At 41.6% G+C, this 24020-nt stretch overlaps 1 protein-coding gene across 2 annotated transcripts in view; it reads right to left on the reverse strand.

Annotated features, from left to right (window-relative positions):
• The window catches only part of OPRK1 (opioid receptor kappa 1), a 30594-nt gene extending 7331 nt beyond the window's left edge, over nucleotides 1-23263 (reverse strand). The window contains exons 1-3 of one of the 2 annotated variants that reach the window (XM_056110659.1): nucleotides 23171-23263; nucleotides 22242-22484; nucleotides 3810-4162 (exon numbers count right to left, since the gene is read on the reverse strand). In XM_056110659.1, coding sequence (XP_055966634.1) covers nucleotides 3810-4162; nucleotides 22242-22477 — 589 coding nt within the window. In that variant the 5' untranslated portion in view covers nucleotides 22478-22484; nucleotides 23171-23263. Of the gene's footprint in view, nucleotides 1-3809; nucleotides 4163-22241; nucleotides 22485-22683; nucleotides 22780-23170 lie in introns of those variants that run through there. The other variant, XM_056110650.1, reaches the window with a different exon arrangement.
• Nucleotides 23264-24020: the final 757 nt, after the last annotated feature.

Genomic DNA, 24020 nt, shown 5'->3' on the forward strand with positions numbered 1-24020 from the left:
ACATCAGAACTATCATGATACCTGATGAATTTATGTCTGGACTTGAAACTATGACTCAACACACACAACTCAATATACTCGCCAGCTAACAAAATGAAAGTCACGTTCAGATGGTTATTTCAATAGAGGTCAAAGAAGCATTTGGAAAAATTCAGTGTCAATGAATAAGCAATTCTCTCGTCACTTAAGCATCAAAAAACATACATCAGTATTATATGCTGTACATACACATGGTATATAAAATTCTTCATTTGACATATTGATGAGATTTTTACTGTGTACAAGATCCGCCAATATGAAATGAATATCTGAGAGACACTTGAGTGATATAGCAAAGGATGACATCAGGTAACATTTCCCAAATACTCATTACATACTGGCCACTACTTCATAGCTTTCCACTTATTGACTCCTTACATCTGAAAATATCTGAGGAGGCATTGTTAATGCCCATTTTTCAGATGAGGAAATTGAGGTACAGAGGTCCAAGTACCAGACACACTCAACAGTGCCTAGTTCCTTCCTCCTCTGCTCACAGGACCACATGGTATGCTGCACTGAAGCCAGGACTCCCCAGCGCAAAGCATATGCTTCAGCCCTCTGGGCTATCTCCACCAGTTGTACAAACTTGGTTTGTTTCTGTTTTTGTTTTTTGAAAGTTATGATTTCTTGTCCTGGCATTTGTGTTGCAAAGCAACTGGTTTTAGGTTGCATTAGAATCAATCGCTGGCCGATTCCGTTCTGTGAATATTCTCCATCCTTGGTGACCCAGAGTCTTCCCAGTGATGAGATGCAACCTTCCAATGTGATTATTCTACTCTACAATCTAGAGACAATCTTTCGCCACATCAACAGAATCTGCTTTAGAAAATAAAAGACTGAAAGAAATGTGTCCTTCTAGAAGACCACCTAATTTTTTTTGTAATTGCTACAGAAATTAAACTTTAGCCAGCTCTGGGTCTTTACTTCCATTGCATGTACACAAATTCATCTGCAGCAATTCCTTCCGGGAAAAGCTACATCTAAGGATGAAGGAGATGGTACCCGGGTCAGGAGTTGTGTGTATCACAGCTTTAAGAGCACTTCCAGTTGTAGCCCTGGGGCCCCCAATCACCACTAAGGTCACCTTGGTAGTCCCTGACACTGAAACTCCCAATCAGCTCTACATCCTCAGACCCTCCCAGTCAATTGCCAGACCCTATTGGCTGAGTATCCTGGACCCCTGAGTACCACTTATCAGGCTCCCAGAGTTTCATCCATCTTCATTTCTTCTTGCAAAACCTAACTTATGGGGCTGGAGAGATAGCACAGCGGGTAGGGCGTTTGCCTTGCACGTGGCGGACCCAAGTTCGATTCCCATCATCCCATATGGTCCCCTGAGCACCGCCAGGAGTAAGTCCTGAGTACAGAGACAGGAGTAACCCCTGTGCGTCGCTGGGTGTGAGTCCCACCCCCCCCAAAAAAAACAAACAAAACCTAACTGAAATCCATTCCTTCTTATTTTTTAGGATTGGAACAATGACTAAAATGACCGGAAGAATACAGTGGAAAAGTCTAAAGTACAATGTGAAAACAGAAAGCTATTTGTCTACTTGCGAAAACATCATCCTCTTGTATCATTTAGCCCAATTTTCTTTTCCTGTTGGTCTAAGCCACGTCTCCTCTTGAGTAGGAGTTATTGTTCCTGGACACTCAAGACTCACAAGAATTTCTGAAATTTTGTTTCCATTTGTTGCAAGCATGATGAAACAAATTCTTGCCAATCAGTAAAGTTTTCAAATGCTTATCTGATAAAGCTGGAAAATTTATAACATTTACTAGCTATTATTATCTTTAACACCTGCGGTGGCTGCCCTAGAAATAAATCATATAGTTTCCAAGGAAAATACAGATAGTAATTAAAAATGTGTACCAAGCTATGATAAGCTATGACTTGAACAACTGTCTTTTTACATCGACCTGGAAAGTCTTTGCCGCACATATTCAATTATCTGTAGTCATGCTATCATGCACAAACCTTGATATTATGCATAAACTGGAACACTCAGACAACTGCCGAAGCAATAAATAGCGTTTATTAAGCCCAAAGCAACCATTCTGATTCTCTCCCCCAAAATGAGTTCCCAATAAAACCAAAGATACTTTCACATCTTCTTCTCTCATCAGGAAAGCTAAACTCCCCAAATGGCAATTCTTATCTTAAAATTTTGATGACCAAACCTCATGTCAGGCCAATTAAGTAAATCAGATCCTTCAAGGGCAGGAAGCAGGAAGCAGTTTTTTTCTAAAGTATCCAGATTATTCCACTGTGCAGCCCAGAATAAGAATCACTACCCTAGAAATACATAGAAAATAAGAATAACTTTCCTATTTTATGGCGTAAGAAATTGGGTCTGAAACCTAACAGTTGATCTTTTCATCTGTGAACCTAATATTGAATTGCCTACAGTAAAGGGAAGTTGTTATAATGGTGACATGAATGTAAATTAAAGGAGTGTAGAGGATAAAGAACACCAAGGAGCTGCATGATCCCAGGTAAATGGATCTCCATGCTGAGAACTCTGGGGCCTTCTCTCAATGGAGGAGGGCAGAATCCCCTCTGGCCAGAAGGCCAGTAGCACCCCACTCCATCAATACAGAATCGGCACGTCCATCCACAGCTGAACCTCATGAAGTCACCAAACTGCCAAATTATCCCAGCTCTGGAGGTGCTGAAGGGCTCATATGTGGTTCTGCGACACCTCCAACTTTCACAGTTCTGACACTGAGTGGGAGCCCAGCAAGTTTGATGGGAAAGTTGCCTAAAAGCCCACCAAGCTCCGTGAGCAGAAATAATAACACAGGAACCTCAACCAGCACAAACAACCTCCGTAAATCCTCAGACAACGGCTTTAGTAACACCTTTGTGAGATTTAACAGTGATCAAAAATTAACTTTTATTGATCCATAATTCTGTTTTCCATGTTATGTAACAAGCAAGATAAAATAAACATGTTCATGTCTGCTAAGGCAACCCCAGTGGGATGGGAAACAGGACAGTGGTGGAGGAAAGGCCTCAATGGTCGTGGTACTGGTGATGGGACAATTGAAACAGTTGTATTATGAACAATTTTGTAAATCAAGTATTTACATAATAATTTTTTAAAAAACAAAAATGGAACCAGAATATATCTCTAAGGATTCTTATGAACAATTTTGTAAATCAAGTATTTACATAATAATTTTTTAAAAAGCGAAAATGGAAACAGAATATATCTCTAAGGATTCTTATTTTGGTTTTTGGGTCACACCCAGCGATGCACAAAGGTTACTCCTGGCTCTGCACTCAGGAATCACCCGTGGTGGTGCTCAGGGACCATATGGGATGCTGGGAATCGAACCCGGGTTGGCTGTGTGCAAGGCAAACGCCCTACCCGCTGTGCTATTGCTCCAGCTCCAGGATTCTTATTTTGGGAGAAAGAAGAGTGAAGAGAATGTACATCTTGAAATTGCCATGATACAATGTAACTCTAATCTCTAATACCACACACCTATGGATCCCTGCTTTATCCCACGTTTTGGTAAAAATATTTTTAGAATAAAACATAGTTGGGTGTTTGTGTTTGGATAATGTCATTATCCCACTCTGTGGTTAACCACGGAAAGAAAGATAAATTTATTTTATTTCTCATCTTCCACAAATTCAGGCATTATATTTCCACTGATATTTTTTGGCTTTTCACTAGCGGCATGTACAACTTACTACCAAATGAAGAGTTTATATAATTGGGGTTTTTTTTTTTTTGATGAAATGAAATGACTGTTCTTACCTTCTCTGACTTTGGTTCCTCCGAGAACTATGGCGGAGATGCCAACTGATGAAGACAAGAGCCAGATACAGATATTGATGATCTTGGCTTTCAGAGGGGTCCGGAAGTCCAGAGCTTTGACAGGATGGCACACAGCGATATAGCGGTCCACACTCATCATGGTCAACGTAAATATGCTGGTGAACATGTTGTAATAATCAATGGAAATGACGATCTTGCACAACACATCCCCAAAGGGCCAGGAATTCATCAGGTAGACAGTGCTCTGGAAGGGCATGGTGGTAGTGACCAAAGCATCAGCCAAAGCCAGGTTAAAAATATAAATATTGGTTGCCGTTTTCATCTTTGTGTATCTGAAAGACAAGAAACAAAACCATTATTGGCTATATTATGTAAAAAAATGAAGCAAATGTGTCTGTGGCAATCTTTGAATTATTGAATTTTCTAATTCATCTATTTCTTACATATTTACCGAACATCTAGTATGTAAAAGGAAAATTTTACATTTGGAGAGAGTAGAAAAGTGGACAAAAAATCTCATTATCTAGATCTTTATTCTAGCCATTTGCTAGAAAACTCATTTTAATAAAAATAAAGAAAATATGAAGATAGCATAATTAAATGAGTACATACATATGAAAGATATTTTCAACAGATTTATGTAGGGGTTTTTATCTTCTTATTAATTTTGTTTTCCCTACCTATAATTTTCTGGCTTTAAGAAAGATATTTTTATTTTTTAAAATTTTTTAGGGGTACAAAACTTTAATTTATTTAATTCAATTGCTATATAATAGTGTTTAATTCCACAGTCACATAGGGACATTTGAGCCTAAAATTGAGCCAATTTAGCCTATAATACAGGCCATTTTTAACATGGCCATTTTCATCCTCTTAATGAATCACAATTATATTTACCTATAAATAAAGAACTGCTATGTCAATTCTATTTGATTCTTAGAATTATTTCTTTTTATTTATTTATTTATTTTTCTTAAATTTTTATTAGGGAAACACCATGAGGTACAGTTGTAGACTTACAGATTTTTGTGCCTGGGTTTCAGTTATACAATGATCAAGTACCCATCCCTCCACCAGTGCCCATTCTCCACCACCACTAATCCCAGTATCTCTGCCACCCCCCAACCCCCCCATCTCACCCTGCCTCTGTGGCAGGGCATTCCCTTTTGTTCTCTCTCTCCTTTTGGGTGCTGCGGTTTGCAAAAGAGACATTGAGTGACAATCTCATTCGGTCTATAATCTACTCTCATCGCGCATTTCTCATCCTGAGAGGAACCTCCCAACACCCTTTATTTTGTGCTCCCTTCTCTATCTGAGCTGCCTTTTCCCCTAGCATGTGCAGCTGTCCTCAAAGCCATGGAGTAATCCTCCTGGTACTTATCTCTGCTATTCTTGGGTGTTAGTCTCCTATTTTGTTACTTTATGTTCCCCAGATGAATGCAATCTTTCTATGTCTGTCCCTTTCTTTCTGACTCATTTTGCTTAGCATGATACTTTCCATGTAGTACCATTTGTATGTGAATTTCATGACTTCATCTTTTCTAACAGCTGCATAGTACTCCATTGTGTAGATGTATCAAAGTTTCTTTAACCAGTCATCTGTTCTCGGGTACTCAGGTTTTAAAACAAGTTCTCCTAAGATTTTGTTGGGGAAACCAATCATAATGACTTTTGAAAACGCAAAATACCTTTCATTTTACAACATGTCTAATTTTAATAGCTAACACATAACTATCTTGCTTTTTTTGTTTGCTAGTACACCAATACCTTTTTATTTTAAATGCATTATATAGATAAAGTAGACTGAGTCCTTCCCACATACACACTATACTTAATTGACATTATTAAATGTAACCTGCAACATTAACTGAAAGATAATTCCTTTTTTGTTTACTACATTCTCAAAATTTTTTAACATTGTTCTGTTTTGTTTTGTTTTTAATTTTTTCAGACATACTCGGAAGTACTCGGGGCTTTCTTCTTCTCTGTGCAGACTCAGGGATCACTTTCTGGAGGAGCAAGAGGGACCATATTGGGTTCCAGGGACAGAACCTGGGTCACCAGGATGTCCTTTTTTTTTTTTTTGCTTTTTGGGTCACACCCGGCGATACACAGGGGTTACTCCTGGCTCTGCACTCAGGAGTTACTCCTGGCTATGCTCAGGGGACCATATGGGATGCTGGGAATCGAACTCGGGTCGGCTGCATGCAAGGCAAACGCCCTACCCGCTGTGCTATCTCTCCAGCCCCATTTAAGGATGTCCTTTAAGCACATACATAGTTTGCTTCAGTTTCCAACTAAGAGTACAGTATTTTTGAAGTGTATCAGAAATATTGCTTCAGTTCTCAAATTATAAGCAGTAGTTTCAAATAATTCCATTTTCAACTGAAATTGAGTTAAGAAGATTGTTTTACTTAGAGTACACTTCCACACTACATATTTCCACATCAGGTTTTCAGAGACTATTTGAAAATCCAGACGTTAATTATTTAATTAACTTCCTACCTACTTCAGACTTCATTACATCTAATTCAGTTATATATCCTGAACCTTCTCCAGTGTTAAGGCCTGACTTTTATTAATGGTCATTTGTAAGAGGATGTCTTCTGTTACAGTATTTCTGGTTTCTGTAAAACCAATATTAATGGTATCTATTGATCCCTGGGTTAGCATCATTCAATAGATGCCTTTTCACATAAAACAATCCTTTTTACTCTGAAGTGATCGAGCAGCAGTGACTTGCTTTGAAGGTCAAGCTATCAAATATGAAGTCAAATCAGTCTGAGTTTGAGTTATTTTATAGGTTCCTATTAAACATAGCTCTTAAAACAAATTGCTGCTATCTGATATAAAGACAGCAGACCTCAAAATATCTGACGCACAAGATCACACCCGACTTTCAGTGTTCCACTGATCCCACACCAACCCAGCCCCAACTTCCTCACCAACCTAACCTCCCTCTTGTCTTCTGACTAAGGAATGGGTTGATTTGTGCCTGGATGAAGGCTTGTGAAGACCAGATTTGCCAGATCAAAGTCTGTTGATTTCTTTTTTCACTCCAGGATAGCCAAATAATGCTTTAAACCTGTGGACAATTTATTTTAAATATTCTGCCTTCATAGTTTTTTTCTCAAATATTATTAAATGATCCACCTGCTTCAGAAAATGATGCACTATGTAAGGATAGGCTTACCTCACAGACTTTAGACGTCCAGCTATCTAAACAAGCACACTGCTGCACCAGAAACAAATGGTTCTAATCAGCAAAAATGAAATGTTATATGTTCAGATACTGTGTTCCGAAAAAGATTTTTGTTTGAAAGAATGCATCGTGAAGGCCTACCTATTATTTTCATATTATGCTTTCAAATTATACTAGGAAAGACTTAGCAGGCAATATCTCTGACTTTTGCTTTCTGAGTTTGTAATCTTGATATTTTTCTCTTTCATTGATGTTCTCTGCTTTATAGTGCTTGGTAAGCTCTGACATCTAGGGACTTACTTCCACTCTAACTAATAGTCTTTGGAGAGATGGTGATGAAGAACACAGAATTGTAGTTTTCCCACTGAAAAAAGGAGAGAATTATAATATTTTTCTCAGATGGCTCCCAAGACATTTGACAGAATGCACCTTTTCCAGAAAATAAGTCTATTTTTTTCACTTTCCCAACTCCTCTTTTTTCTTATGTGAAGGGTAGTGCCAATTACCATAGGAGCATAAACAGCATAGTTTCTAGGTAGGGCATAGTTGTTTTAATGCAATTCAAATCGAGTATAGAAGATAAGAGTAAAAAAATGAATTCTGGTACTTTATAAGTTAGGATAACAATGGATGAAATGGTATGTGAATGTAACAAAATTTTGTAGGCACAAAAATTAAATACAAACTTCTTTGCTCTTCATATGTATTTATAGGATATATACAAAATTGTTTAAGGTTTGGTCTTAAATAAAAAAGATATATTAAATACTGTAAGTGGATATTAATGAATAATAGATATGAGCTCTGAAAGGTCTTGAATGTACTATATATAAAATTAAAGCATATATCTCTTATCTGTCTGTCAATCTGTCTATCTATCTCTGTTCCGAGGAAATAGCTCTTCTTTATTTTTTTTCTTTTTTTATAAATTTATTGATTGAATCACCGTGAGGGCAGTTACAAAGCTTTCGGGAATTTAAGCATCGGCCATACAATGATGAAACACCTGTCCCTTCGCCAGTGCCCATTTTCCACCACCAAAAACCCAGTATTCCCCCATCCCATACCCTCCCCCTACCTGTGGGGCAGATGATTTCCACATTACTCTCTTTCTACCTTGATTACATTCAATATTTCGACACCAGACCCACCATTATTAGTTGAGATTTTTACCCCAACATTCAAATCTGCTGAAAAGGCAACCGTAGACAATTTGTTTTCAATTTCTCGTTATGAATAACATATGATGTCGCACGGCCACAGTAGGGGCTGCACGATTTTGGAATTCCAAAATTTTGACAATTAAATAGGAGCTATTTCTGCCAAAACCTGCTGGGTTCCAAGTTTTGTTCCTGAGTCTCTGGGATCATAGCCCTTAAGCAGCTTGATCAGGAGTCAGAGAGGCCGTTCATGGGCGGTGACTCAGGGTCTCATTTGGGCAGGGAGGAAAGGGCCGGCTCCACCCCTATCCTGTGAGGACCGGAGTGTCTCGTCACTGTAGGCCCAAGCATGACAGCCTCTGTAGAATAGTAACCAGTGATCCGCCAGGGGGAACAGGCCAAGGCACGAAACCTATTCTCACCTGGGGTGGCCCAGTGCTGGTAACCTACTGCAGGGATCGGACGCATTTCTGCCAAAAGCTGCTGGGTTCCGAGATTTGTTTCTGAGTCTCTAGGATCATGGCCATTAAGCAGAAACAGCTCTTCTTTAATGGTTACTTATGTAAGAACTGCAGCTATTGTGTCCTTCCTTAAGGCCTCGAGAAGTCCCCCAAGAAGCACAAAGGGTCCCAGCACTCACCAACTGTGAAGAATCTGGATCTGCTAACATCACGGTGTCACTGTTTCATCATTTTGTCACAGTTCATATCAATGACATTAATTGTAATAATTCTCTATGTCAGCACTCTATAAACCAGACACTCTGCTATCTTTCCTACACACTAATACTCAGAGAAACGTTATTGGTATTGATGAGGCTTCCAAGAATCCCAGAGGTTATACTAATTGTTCAAAGCAATAAAATATAAAATTTATCACACGAATTAACGGCAGTTTTGACTTCCATTCGTGTAATCTCATAACTCTCTCCCCAGCACTTTATAATGGACAGAGCCCAGTATTTTGACTTCTGTATATTTTATTTGATTCTCATAACAACTCCTCTTAGAGTTTTCCCAGGAGACTTATGTACTTTCCCTAATAGACTTGCAGAAAATTAGACTCAGATAGCTCTTTTGTTTTAAGTTATCAGAGTCAGTGCTCAGTGGGAGAATCTTCAACAGGCAGCAGGAAAAAAAATCTTACTACCTTCCAGAATTTCTGAAGATTTGTCCTTGTAAGCCTACAACCATGAAAGGTGAGAATGAATAGTTATTACTAAAAATAATAAATTCTGATTTACATATGTTTATTGAATTTTCTGAATCTTCCTGGACCTAATGGTATGAACATATGAACACATGATTATAAGTCTCTCACCCTCAGAGCAAATTGGACTTGCTCATTTTTAACCAGAATAGGGGGTTTGTTAATTCTTTTAGTTATGGGCCTTTGGTGAAAAAAAATTAAGCTTTCTTCATTTAACAAGATAAGAAATTGTTCATCATTTTATCCATACTGCTTTACAAAATTTCATGTCTTCCTATAAAATTTCATGTCTTCCTCCATGTCTACAACCTTCACGCGCATGGAGGCAGGGTACCGGGAAGTGGCTTCAGATTCCTAGTGAAATGGAACCATCTGGATGGGAAATTTTGGCTTGTGAGACAAGGCAAGAGTTGGTCTGGCAGTGAGTGATGCACTTTTCAATGTCTGCACCGAAGGCGCACACGGTACCAGCGGGGCCAAGTCTGTTTCTCCTCTCTACACTGGATCATGATCCCTAGAAATGACACCAAACTGTGCTTTCAACTCACTACCCAGCTTCTTGGTCGGGAAATGTATATAAAAATTACAAAGCTTCCCTGTCAAACTTCAACCTACAACCTTCATGCGCATGGAGGCAGGGTACCGGGAAGTGGCTTCAGATCATGCTTGAACTTGACGCACGCCTGTGTCATGGCAAACTGTTATTCCCTGAGCCAACAAAAACGTCAGTCACAGGTGGAGTTTCTGGAGGGGAAATGAGGCTCTCAGAGGCGGAACAATGACCACGTGACGCAGTGAAATCCAGTTTTATCCATGTGCAAGACTGCTACACTTTGGCATATACAGACAGAAGAGAGATCACGCTTAGATTACTAGCATCTTTTGCAGTTGTAGTGCATTACATGTGTGTGTGTGTGTGTGTGATTTATAATGGTGCTATTTTAAATAAGTTCTTGGGGCCAGAGAGAGATAGTACAGCAGGCAAAGCATGTTTGCCTTGCAGGTGACCAGCCTAGATTCGAGCCTTAGTATCCCACGTGATCCCTGAATCTGCTAGGAGTGACCCTGAGTGCAGAGGCAGGAGTGGCCTTTCAGCACAGCTTGGTGTGACCCCCCCCACCCACCAAAAAAAAGAATAATTTAAAACAAGGAGCTCCTTCTTAACTTATCAAAGCATAAGAAATCCATAATTTGGGAAACTAATCATCTTTCATCTTCAATATAAAACATTTACAGTTTTATTGTTTTCAGCAATTTTTAACCCTTGTCTAAAACATCTGCCACACTGACTTACACAAACTCTCTCATTTATCTCCAATAGGGTCATGTTCTATCTCCGTCTCCAACTCGTTACTTCAATATGTTTTTAAGTGCTCAGTTCACACACAAATATGTGCTGGACACTGAGGAGGACTGAATATAAACTCAATGTAAACACACTACTTCTAGGATCTTTTAAACAAGTGTGTCAAAATTGTAATGTGAACCAGAAGATTAAGCAGAAGAGAAAGGACAGTGCAATAAACAAATTAAGACTGCTTTTATTTTGCTTTGGTTTATCCATGCACACTCCTAGCATATTCAGGGATCATGTGGGGTACTAAAGATCAAATCCAGGCTGGCCACCTGCAAGGCAAACACGCTTTGCCCGCTGTACTATCTCTCTGCCACACCAAGTGATGCTCAGGGGTTACTCCTAGCTCTACACTCAGGAATTATAGCTGGTGGTACTTAGGGGTCCACATGGGATGGCAGGGAGTGAATCTAGGTTGGCCACGTGAAAAGTAAGAGCCTTATCCCATGTAGTGTCACACCAACATCCAAAATTAAAACTTTTCAAAAGACTTGAGAATACAGATGCAAAGGATTGAATAGGACAGTGGTGTAATGATTAGAGTCTTATTCTGAGGTGAGGGGTCTCTTTAAGGCATTATGCAAGACAGGATAGGATGGGAAAAGAGGTTTTCTGTCAGACGATCTTGTATACCAAGAGGATATATAACTAAGAGAATTTATGGGTTTATTATGGGAATATGCTATTTTAGGAATATTATCTGACAAAGTTGTAATGACAAATAAATGAGGCAGTGCCTCAAATACTTAGCATAGGACTCAGTAATTGACAATTGACAAGAATTTGGATACTATTGTTAACATTTCTAGTATATAATCAATTGCCTACAATAGTCCTACCTGCGCATCTTACAACCCCATCCTATACTAACGATTCATTATTTTGGAATAAGAAACAGTATTAAAAGTGCTTCTTGAAGCTTGTCAGAGTTCAATCTAATAAGTGAAAGCATTTATGGATGACATCCCAAACTTCTCCAGAAGTCCCAAATTTTATCAGAGAAATAATGTGATTCTGAGTTCTGGCGCATCTAGCAGTTAAAAATTGAAAAACAAACAACAGGAATTAGTGTAGCTTAGTATGAATCACGAGAGTAGAAAAATATATGACGTGAGTAAGAAATGGCATGGACCAGAAGGGGGAAAAAAGGAAACGAGTATAAAATATCAGCACAGGGCTCTCTATTGATACATGAACTCATACGTGTTATGGTAAGGTCTGGGTAAGCTAAGGTATAGTGTAGCTCAGTAACAAAGCAACTGCTTTGCGTGTGTGAGGGTTTGAACTTTGAATTTGATCCCCAGTAACCCTAAAATAAATGAATATATATACACATGGAATTCGCATTTTTCCAGTGCAAGAACTGAAGTAAAGGACAGTATATGCTAAAAACCACAAATTAACAGCTACATAGTACTCCATTGTGTAAATGTACCAAAGTTTCTTTAACCAGTCATCTGCTCTTGGGCACTCAGGTTTTTTCCAGATTCTGGCTATTGAAAAGGAAGCTCAGATAGAGAAGAGAGCACCAAATGGAGGGTGTTGTGAGGACCCTCCCAGGGTGGGAGAAGCATGCTAAAAGTAGTCTATAGACCAAACATGATTGCCACTCAATGCCTCTCTTGCAAAACACAGTACCCAAAAGAAGAGAGAGAGAACAAGGGGGAATACCCTGCCACAGAGGCAGGATGGGACGGGGGGGGGGGGATGGGGGGGGGCGATGCTGGGACCCGTGGTGATGGATGACGGGCGCTGGTGGAGGGATGGGCACTTGATCATTGTATAACTGAAACCCAAGCACAAAATTTGTAAGCCTATAACTGTACCTCATGGTGTTTCACTAATAAAAAAAGGAAAAAAAAGAAAAAACACAAATTAGCTAATTAATGTCAAGTAGAAACTGAGGTGCCAACATAATTGATAAAAGCAACAAACCCTAGTCACAAATTCTTGGAATGGAATTCTTGAATATAGTACATACCAAGAGGTCAAGAAAAATTACCTGAGCAAAAGAAATTATCTGTTCAGTCTGGTAAAATGCAGTTTATGCTCAAACTTTCTTTATCCATGGAAAACTGATTTCTATTCTAAAACACTACAGCTGAACTAGTGGCCTAAAGGCCCCCAGTTCAGTAAGTGGCCTAAAGGCCCCCAAACCTGCAACGCTTACTAAATGTAAGCCTATTTAACCAACAGTAGAAACGACCATCCTTAGGAACTGATTTGGGCACTCTTCTCTTCACTGCCAACACATACCACTTCTTCATTTTTCTAGTTATGTTTCCTAGATATAAAGCATTGCCAATTGCATGTTTCAAATGATCAGATATAATGATGGATGTCTTTCGTGAATTCTCAAAGATCTTAACTGAAAACAACTTCTCACACTTCAAAACAACTTTATAGGCATTCAGTGGAGTGCTTCATTAAAGTATGAAGATAGCCACAGTTCATCCCTACAAAATTAGTTTGCTGTATGTCCATTTAGGCAATTTACCATCACAATCATATTTATTTACTAAAGGGTACTAGCTTAATATTTTTTTGTGAAAGAAACAAGTCAGCCATTGTTTCTCTGGTGATCTAACTGTCAAATTGCCTGACTATGTGCTTTTTATGGGAGTCACATTCATGTGCTCATTCTGCCACTGCCGTTCCCTATAATTAGTCGCCCGTGCAAGAAGAACTGCAAAAGGAAGAGAGAGGGAGCAGAGCGGGTCTCTGAGTTTCCAAGTTATTTTCATTGTATTTCTCAGAGAACAGGGAGTCAGACAGGAATACGGATCTCACGGCACTCCGGGAGCCTGCCCAAGAGGCTGGAGAGATGGGGCTGTTGAGTGACTGTTTTGCTGCAACAGCCGCTCACTCCCAGAACTGCTCACCCTCCCTGCAGTCAAGCTCTTGACTCCCAGAATGAACCTTCTAGCGTGCTCAGCCATTTGCAGAGCTGAGCGCATATGGCTAATGATCCAGTCAAAAGCTGCATACAAGCTGCTTGTTGTTGTTCCCAGTATAGAATTATCTGGATACCTAGAAATACAAGATATATACATGTATCTTAATATATCTAATATAACATATATCATATGTATATGATGCATAGACCTTAATTAGTTTTTCAGTTATATATTTTTTAAAAAAAACTAGCTAATGTCTAACCCTAGGATGCCAGAGAGACCATGGCATTTCCATCATCTTTACTAGGAAAAATAATCCAGGCAGAGAGAGCTAAGAAGCTAACTGGGAAGATAAACAAGCAAATGGTCAACTAGAGATACAAAATTTGCTCTGTTGTTATAGTAGATATCCAAATAGCTAACTCCTAAATGTGTGTGTGTGTTGCTTTATTTTGCTTTATTTTGTTTGGGGGCCATACCAGGACAGGGCGTACTCCTGTCTCTATGCTCAGAGATAAGTCTGGTGGTCCTCAGGGGAACATATAGGGAACTAGGGATCGAACCCAGGTTGTTTGTGTACAAGGCAAAGGCCCTACCACTGTGTTTTCTCTCCAGCCTCTGACTTCCAATTCTTAATTTAAGGTTTCTGTTCAATCATCAGACCAATCTCTTTAGAATCTGTTTATCATGTTCTAGTTGTATTGTCCTTTATTAAAATTCACACTTGCCAAGTAGAGATGGACTGTACTTTAAAACATACACACACACACACAAAAGCAATATTTTATATTATCTCCATGCATAAAATCTATTCTTCACATATCAGCTTTCCTTAAGACATGCTAATACCCCTTGCAAAAAAAAAACAAAAGTCAATTATTGGCTTATTTTCTTTTGACTAATAAACAAATGCTATTCTGATGCCACCTTTAATATATAGTTCTAAGCCTGTATTATTTGTACCAATGAAATGATCTATTTAACTCAAAGTTTGGGAAGGCAATTCTTTTGAAACCCTACAGTTATAGGTTTCTAACTGTGCATAGAGTTTCCTGGCAACTGAATGTACTCACCTCACCACTTTCAATTAATCTGGAGTAAAAAAAAGGTGCCAATGGCAAGGTGACCATAAAGATACTGCTTAAGAGATACAGGGAATGATTAATAAAGAGCTGTTATCACCGCCCAGCGAGAAATCAGTGCCTTCTGAAACTACAGTTTCTGATTTCTGAAACTCTTCCATGAACGTTTGGAATGCAGTTAGAAATACCTGTCCCCTGGGGAAGAAATAATTCCATTTAGTTGATCGATATAAATAGTTGTAACGAAACCAATTGTCCCTTTTTAAAAGTGTTTGTCAAATATCAACAAAATTATTTTCAGAAATGACAGGCAGTCTATTAAAATAATTTCTAAATTTTTTTCATGTTTGCTTTAGAGGAAATGTATTATATTTATTCCAAGAGGAGTTCAGCATCAACTGGAATGCAGTTTTTGAAATCATCTTAGCTTACAGTGATTTGACAGGTACTTTATGGAGGAGAAATAAGACATCTGAGGTGGAAAAGGGGCAGAGAGGCAGACACTCCAAGTCAACTGAGTCATTCCTATACTTCTAGATTAGTTAAGTGATAGTCATGCAATTTTGAAAGGATACGCACAAGTTCAATTCCACTGGCCCAATATTTTCTGATAATCTAAGGGCTGGAGCGATAGCACAGTGGTGGGGCATTTGCCTTGCGTGCAGCCGGCCCAGCCGAGCCGGGTTCGATTCCTCTGCCCCTCTCAGAGAGCCCGGCAAGCTACAGAGAGTATCTCGCCCCCACGGCAAAGCCTGGCAAACTACCCGTGATGTATTCAATGTGACAAACACAGTAACAACAAGTCTCACAATGGAGACGTTACTGGGCCTGCTCAAGCAAATCGATGAACAATGGGAGGACAGTGACAGTGACAGAATCTAAGATGGTGTCAGTTGAGTAGAATTTCATGGACACATGAAAACTGGGAGTAGGAACATTCTGTTTTCCTCTCTACAAGTGAAATACAGTTACTTTCCTGAGAGTTCCCATTTTTGCCCAGGAAATGTGATCATTCAGGAAAAAATATTTGAGTTCAAGAAAAGAAATCATTTCCATGTTGTTTTTGTGGTCGTATGTCTTAAGTCCCTTATAAAATTACTCCTTTTTAAAAATGTCAACATTTCCCAAATTGAATTAGGGCTTCTACATTCAGAGCAGGTCAGCAGATGACTGATCCCTTGAGGTCTTTAGAAAATGCAAAGACAGAAAAATACCAAGAACCAAATTCTGAAACCAGCTTTGTCTGAATCATTGCTTCCTGTTAATCAACATGATCAACTTGAAAAGAAACATATTTTTAATAATCAGTATTTCCTTTTGATAAAAAAAAAGCACATATTTATTTATGGAAATTGAAGTTTTTAAAGATGTTTTCTTAAGGAGAACTAAAAAGGGGTAGATAATGTTTAGGAATGAATTATTATCCCCCTCTCTTATTCATATATTAAAATTCTAAACGTCACAGTATTTCAGAATGCTACTACATTTGAAGATAGAACTTTGAAGATAAAATGAGGGGAAATTATATTGAAATAAATTCAGTAGCATACATGTCCTAATTCAGCACAACCCCCTGTCTTTATTAGAAGAAAAGATTACTACCAACATACAGAAATAAGACAAAGGGAGCATCTCTATGCCCAGGATGGAGCATACTATCTTTTATTTAAATGATTTCCCAGAGAAAAGTAACCCTGTTGATACCTTGGCAGGGGACTTGTGGCCTCAAGGTTGCGAGAGGAAAGGAACTTTTAGTGTTTGTGCCAGCACTTCTCAAGTGAGAGTACATGGCATCCTATAGGCCAAGGGTGTTTCAAGGGGCCCACAGATGAAAACTTAACAATTGGGGGACCTTGGGAAGAGACTTGGGAGCTAACTGAGAGGTTAGGAGGGCCACAGGGAGGAAACAAGACCAGAAAGAATCATAGTTAGAAAAAGGTTAAGAAATATTTTATTCCACTAATCTGTGCGACTTTGTTATGGCAGCTCATCCTTCTTAAAAATCAGATGGACCGGACATGTAATGCAATTTGGAGATGACCACTGGACTAGAGCCATTACCGGCTGGATTTCACAGGACATCAAAAGAACACCTGGCCGCCTACCTACGAGATGGTCGGACTTCTTTGTCAAGACCCTGAACAAACGGTTTGATGCTCTTCATGTTCCTGGAGTGAGCGGATGCCATTGGGCTACATTTGGGACAGGGTCAAATGGAGACATTACTGGAGCAAATCAATGGACAATGGGATGTCAAGTGTTATGGCAGCCCTAGCAAGCTAAAACAAGTAGATTATATCAAGAAATCACATAAAAGCACCCAGAAGGAGACCTGGTTGAAGATGAAGAAATGGGAGAGTTACACACTTGGTTATTATCAAAATCTTCCCGTTTTAACCACAAGAATAGATGATAACCCTGAGTCAGAGGGCCACGGTCACCTTGGTCTCCAATCTGACCACACTATAATCTGAAAACTTTTAGTCAAACACTTATCTGAGTAATGCCCTGGAGGTGTTTCAGAGCTCTGCTTAATGTCCATTAACAGTTGTTTGAAGCAAAGGAGAATTCCTTTAAAGGGTTATTTCTAGGCAGATTTGCTTCAAGTAATTGAAAGAGCAGGGCTAACCCTTCCGTGAGAAAGTAAGTACATTTCACCTGGTGAAATCAGTCACACGCTCCAGATGTTCCAGCACCCTCCATGGATTTCAGACCTACTGAATCAGCTCTGGAGTCGCTTCAGCAAATCTCTTGCAATAAATCTCTTAACATGTTTATTCCCTACTGGTCCTACTTCTCCGGCTAAATCCTGATTAATATTAAGAGTATTCAAAGTGGGGATGAAAAAGACCTTCAAAGGCCCTAGAAATATATAATGATTTAGGAGGCATCAGAAGGAGAGAGGAATCTGTGATGGAGAGCAAAGGGGCTCAGAGGTGGGCGGAAGTACAGGGTGCTTTGGAGAATCGAGAGCTGAAAGCTCATCCAAGCATGCGACTCCCCGCAGTAATCCAGGGTAGCTAAAACCAGCACCTGGCATAGAGGAGCTGTTGGTTTAGCAAAGGATCATTAGGCAGGAAATCCAATAATTCCAGGCAGACATGAAAACCAAAATGAAAGAACTGGGCTGGAGAGATCGTACAGGACGTAGGGCCTTTGCCTTGTACTTGGCTGACCGAGGTTCAATTCCTGGCACCCCATCTGGTCTCCTGAGCCCACCAGGAGTGATTTCTGAGCATTGAGCCAGGAATAAGGTGTAAGCCCTGAGCACAACCTGGTGCGGCCTCTCAAAAAAAAAAAAAAACTCACAAAGAAAAGGAGGAGAATTTCTTTAAGATGCTTACCCATGGCAAACAGGAGAATAAATGGAATAAGAAACTAAAAAAAATGGAATGCTTCTTTATTATAAGAAGATAGATACTTAAATATATCCAGCTGCTGAATATATAAAAAATGAAGGAGAGCACTATTAATAGAGTTGAAAGGAGACAACTGATAAGGCAAGGATCCCAGCAAAGCAGGAAGTAAGAAAATTCAACAAACAGAAAAAGGAAATTGAATTCTGTAGAAGGAAGAGAATTTTTCTACAGAGATAAAACCAAATGGGGGAGCGAGCGCTTTTAATATATGTCTATAAGAGAAGGAGCAGTTCCTGCCTCTGGACTCAAATGTCACCGTGACATGCTCGGTGAGACTATTTGCTGACAAAGTAGAGAAAATACTCAGGGGAACAGCTTGAACATCGGTACCAATAGGAACTCGTTTTACAGAGAGTAGAAAAATGACTTGCTTTATTCTAGGAAATAGGAGAGGAACATAGCTAAGCTAGTCATAATTAGGGTTAGATACTCCTGGAAGCAGTGACATTGCCCTGACAGAGATAAACTTCATTTCATTAGCAGCATTTGCTGACCTGCGTATAGGAAGAAATAAGTGGTTTGATCCAGGGCTACGATTTCATGGAAGACAGTAACTGAAGGGCAGAATGAAGAGAAGCGGAAATGAAGGTTCCTCAAGTCTAGGGCAAGTCAGCAAGCAGGAGGTGACCTGTGAGAAATGGAAGGCTGCCTGGTAAGAAGGCATCTAATAGCTTGCAGACGTGGTAGATTGGAAAATAAATAGATAAGTGGATTTTAAAAAAAACAGGACTTGGAACTAAGTTGTTATTATTCTCCTGGCTCCTGGAGGGCATGAATCAATTTATTTCCCCTTTTTTTGGCCTTAGCTTTATCATCTATTAAATGGACGTGGCAACCTTGCATAAAACTCGGGATCGTGAAGATGAAGTAATATAATTCATCCGAAGCAGGTGGTTTCACCCAGCATTATACTAAGTGCTCTTTAAATTCTAACCATCTTTTGTACAGAGTGGAGATACCTGTCTGTGTGCGGAGCTGTGATAAGACTGGAGAATGAGTGTGTGAGATGTTAGCGGAGGGCTGCCGGCCAGGACTGTGGAGAGAAGAGGCAGGCTGTGTTTCATTCATTGCAGGGCCTCAGATCAGGAGGTAGGACAGACCCTAGGACGCAAAGGTGAAACCCCAAGTGACAGGAGCTGCCAAGGTCATGGTTTAAGGGCTGGTGTAATAACTGCCCACTCCAGGGCCACAACGCCCAGAACATGGGAAAAGGCAGACCGAGGAGCCAAAACTTTAACATTTTAATACGAAACATGAAGAAACTAGAAGCTAGAATTACACATTGCACAATAAAGATCCTCAAAAGTTTAAAATATCTTTAGAGTACAGATACTGGGCAGTAGTCCAGTTGTCGAATGTAGGAGATGCTGTTTGTAAGGCAAATCTAAAAACAGGGGCTGGCGAGGAGAACAGGAGGGAAGGCCTTGCACATGTCCAGCGTGGGCTCAGTCCCTGGCACCCTGCACGGTCTCCTGAGCCCCACAGGAGTAATCCCTGAGTGCAGAGGAGGTCTGAGTACCTCTTGGGTGCAGTCCCAAAACAAACAGAAAGACAAAAGTATTCAAAGCTTTCTCTACAACTTTGACCCTTGCTCTGGGCTTGCTCTCCTAGATTTGCATCTGTCCCACTGCCAAGGATCTCAATTCCACCTCAAGATGATTTTTCTAGATGGCTAGACTATGCCAGAACCCTGCTTTAGGTATAATATTTTACAACGGCATTCTCTTCAGGACTGACTCTCTGCCTTTCAACCTTTCAAGGTGTTGTTCAGTCTCAACATTAACTACAGATAAATCTAACTTCAAAATCACTCAGGTCTATTCTTAGTCTCATGAGTCTTCTTGAAACTTCACTGAGATTTGAAGATTTCTCAGATTTTCAGTTCTTTCTTCTCCCGAGCAAAATCAAAATCCATCAACTTTGGTTCTGAGTTTTAAAAAATTCTTTAGCTATCATTCTGGGCAAATCATAAACACATATTTAATCTCTTAACCACAGCTTTCACTCAGTAGGTTGGGGTTGGCATCCCAAGATTCGCATGTAACTCTTCACATTTCATTGGCCATCAAACTTAATTCTTCAATAGTTGAAAGAAATTTAGATAATCCATGGAAACTCCTTTGATTTTTAAGTTGAACATATCACCTCCTAACCAATTTTATCTTGGATGTGTAAATATATGTTATGTTTCATTCATGTTTACCATAGTTGATATACAATGATTCTTTTTCTGTCTGACAAGTCAATTGTTCTATGGAACTGTCCTTGCAGTTAATTTAGAATTCTTTGCTCTTTCTTTTTTTTATATTATTGTACAGTTTATATAAAAGATTGTAAAATAATTAAGAAGGTTCCTCAAGAACGCTGAACTTAAGATGGTCATTCAAATAATTATTTGGGTAAAGTTTCTGCTTTGTTCAAGTACTTATTCAATGGGGGAGGGGGGAGGAGAAAGAGTTATTTTTCTTTGACGTGCTTTTTTTGGGTAACAATGTTTTACAAGGAAACAACAGTCTAACGTTTTCATTATAATTTAGAATGCAGCTGTCTTTTGTTTTGGTAACTATAATCTCTCTAATGAAGAAACCTAAAATTACACAGGATTTGGAAAAACAAATCGCTTTCAAAATATGACCCTGTCTTCAAGCCTTACTCACCACTGATAGAATTTCTGGTAAAATGTAATAAACAATTATGGAAACCAAGGACACAAAGCTATAAATATGTACTGTAGAAGTGAGCTTTATAATAATGTATTTGTAGGCTTAAGAGGCAGTTATAATTCAGATAAGAATAAACTACTGGACATTCCCAAGGATAGAAGGGTTATTTCTGTTAGGATGATTTCTCAAGACAGATTTGTACTATTGCAAATAACATTCTTAAAGTCCCTAATAAAGAAACTGTTTCTAGGCTGAATTTACTGTAATTGAAAGAAGCAATTCGTTCTATGTCCTTAAAATGTCTCTAAAGAGTGGCATGCATCTTTCGTTTAATTTCACAGGTACTCAAAGAAATGTAAGCTTCTTGTTCACTCTCAAAGGTCCATTCTGAAAACACTGTCTCCCAGAAAGGGAAACAAACCTTAAAAAATATCCAGAATGAACTCCAGATTTTTTTTCATTGTTGAAAGCAGTCAGAATAAGAAGGACTACACAAGAACATGAACAAGAACTACACATGAGGAACCTTCTACCTGAAAACCACATATGTGTGGAAATGTGCAGATTTACTCTTGGAAGTTGATTTCCATGCAATCCCACACAGGAATCATGAAACAAGACCTTCCACTTATCACACTGAAGTTAAACAATTTTTGCAAGCCTCTGCAGTTCTGTCATTAAGGGGATAAATGTCAGATGGCCTATTTCCAAAGGTCACTGGTAATCTAAGCAAACCAGATGCCATTTCAGTCCCAAATAAAGCTCGGTGGGGACAGATCAACTCTAACTGTTGTATTGGCTTGTTGCTGCATAAACCTAGCACCTACCTGATGAGTCACAGAAAATTCTCAATTATTTTCAGTGTCTTTGTTGGCCCTGGGTTTGATCTGAAGGCATGCATGAAGGAGCACAGCAGGTAGGGAGCTTGCCTGGCTAGGCTGACGGTGCTGACCTGAGTTCTATGCCAGATACAACCTATGGTGCTTGCTCCCTACCCCCAGCCCCTGCCCCAGCCGGCCCAGAGTGATCCCTGATGACAGTGTCAGGAGTAGGACCTGAGCACAGGCAGGTGTGGACCCCAAATAAAACCAAACAAAGAGATATGGGGTGGGGGGAGTTCCAGGGTGAGTGAGGGCCAGGCAAAGGATCAGACCGCTGGATTCCTGCGTTCCTGGGACAGGGACCCGGCCCATAGCCTAGCGCTTTCCCTGGGCAAAGTTATCCGCAGAGGCTGGAGGAGACAGGTGGACAGCATGGGTGGGTCGGTGGGCGGGCGGCTCGGAACCCCACCCAGGGTGCCACTGGACATCTCAGATCTCTCCCCACAAATGTCTCAATGATCCCAAGAGACCCCCCCCCCCAAGGACCCCTGGCAAGGAGGGCGGTGGACGGTCCCGGGCCCCCCGCGCGTCTACCAGCGCTCACCGGATGATGACGAACATGACCAGGGAGTTGCCCACCAGGCCCACGACGAAGACCACGGAGTACACGGCCGTGATGATGACCGGGATGGCCGCGGAGACGTGCGCGGGCTCCAGGGACGCGTTCCGGGGCCCCGCGGTGCCGTTGGCGTCCCCGTCGCTGGCGTTGCGGGCCGCGCAGGCGTCCGGGGGGCAGCTGGGGCGCGGGTCTCCGCGGAAGATCTGCACGGGGGGCTCCATGCTCGGGCTGCGGGGGCGACAGGGCGAGCTGGACCCGGGCTGCAAACTTCGGCGGGGTCCGGGCTGCGCGCGCGCGGGGCTGCGGGACCCCACCCGGGCGCGCGGGGGCTCCTGCGCCGGTGCTCCCTGTCTCCCTCCCGGGCGCTGCGCCCCGGGGACAGGTGCGCCCCAGGACCCCCCTCCCCTCCCCAGCGCGCGCGCCTCACCTCCGGCTCCCGCAGACGCGCCGGTCCCGGGGGGCGACGCTCACGTCCGGGTGCCCACCCGCCGGCGGTGCCCGCTCGCCCCCCAGCCGGGTGCTCGGCGCCCTGGCAGCCCCGCCGGCTGGACCAGCCGCCAGTCCGGGTGCGCGCAGGGGGCCGGGGCGGGAACCGGGCGGGCGCGCTCCGCCCTCAGCCCCCCACGCTGCAGCTCGCGGAGGGGGGCGCGGGCTCCCGGCCGAGCTACAACTCCTTCCAGTGCCCCGCGGCTCTCAGGGGCAGAGGACACACACCAAAAAACAATGAGTAAATGGTAATTTTGTTTTATCCGAATGAGCCACCCAAGGAGCGAGGAGGGATCAGGAACAGGACCCGGGCATCCCGAGTGGTCCAGGGTGCGCACACGCGAGGATGCTCAGGTCTCACCGGCCCGCGCGCTCAGTGCGCGCCCCTAGGACTGACTCGGAGGGTCTTTACCCGACTGTGTCCTTACCCGACTCTCACACCAGTGCCCTGCCCGCAGCTTCCCGCTCCCGCTCTCGAGAGCGCCTTCCCCCGGGAGCCTTGGAGAGGAATTCGAGCCCCTGTAGGGAAATTCTGATGTGTTCCTTGCACAATGCTGCCTGTCAGATTCTGCTGCGTGAAACAGACCTTCTGTGCAGACGCACCCAGCAAGGACTAAGGGAAGGAGCATGAGAGAGGCTTGGAGCCAGGACTCCGCGCACATCCAGGAGTCCGCTGCGAAGTTCCTCTTCCCATCGGGGTCTGGGGGCCAGCACACCCCAGCCTCTTCCTGGATTTCTCCTGGAAGGTTCAGTGACTAGGGAAAAACGCCTGTTCCACGCCCCCACGCTACCAGCCAGACAGAGCTCACGTCCACACCTGAGTACCAACACCTGAGCACCCCAGGGGCTGGTAGTGTGAGACACTTCTGCCTCCCCACTCCATTTAAAGGACAATGGAGCCCCCAAATTTGACCACAGGCCTCAACATGTGGGGCTCTTTTGAGTTGGTGGGACACGGAGAAACAGGCAAGTGTCAGCCCTGAAGCTTCCCAGTTGTGGATTTATTTCAGACCCTTCCTTTCTAAGTCTGCTCGCAAATTTCCATAGGAAGATGACGCCTGCGTTCACCAAATATTGATTTTAATTCCGTGATCTCCATGTGAGTGAGGGCACCCTTTGTTTCGGGGAGATGGCTGTCTTTTCCTCATTCCCAGCAGCTCTCTTTGGTTCTGTGGAATCCAGTCTCCCATGAAACAAGCCCAGCAAGATGATTTATTTGCAGATCATAAAAACTGGGCAGTGGCCAAGTCAGAAAGAGAGAGTTAAAAAAATTTTAAA

The sequence above is a fragment of the Sorex fumeus genome, unplaced genomic scaffold (assembly GCF_029834395.1).
Source record: "Sorex fumeus unplaced genomic scaffold, SorFum_2.1 ptg000002l, whole genome shotgun sequence".
Taxonomy (NCBI): Eukaryota; Metazoa; Chordata; class Mammalia; order Eulipotyphla; family Soricidae; genus Sorex; species Sorex fumeus.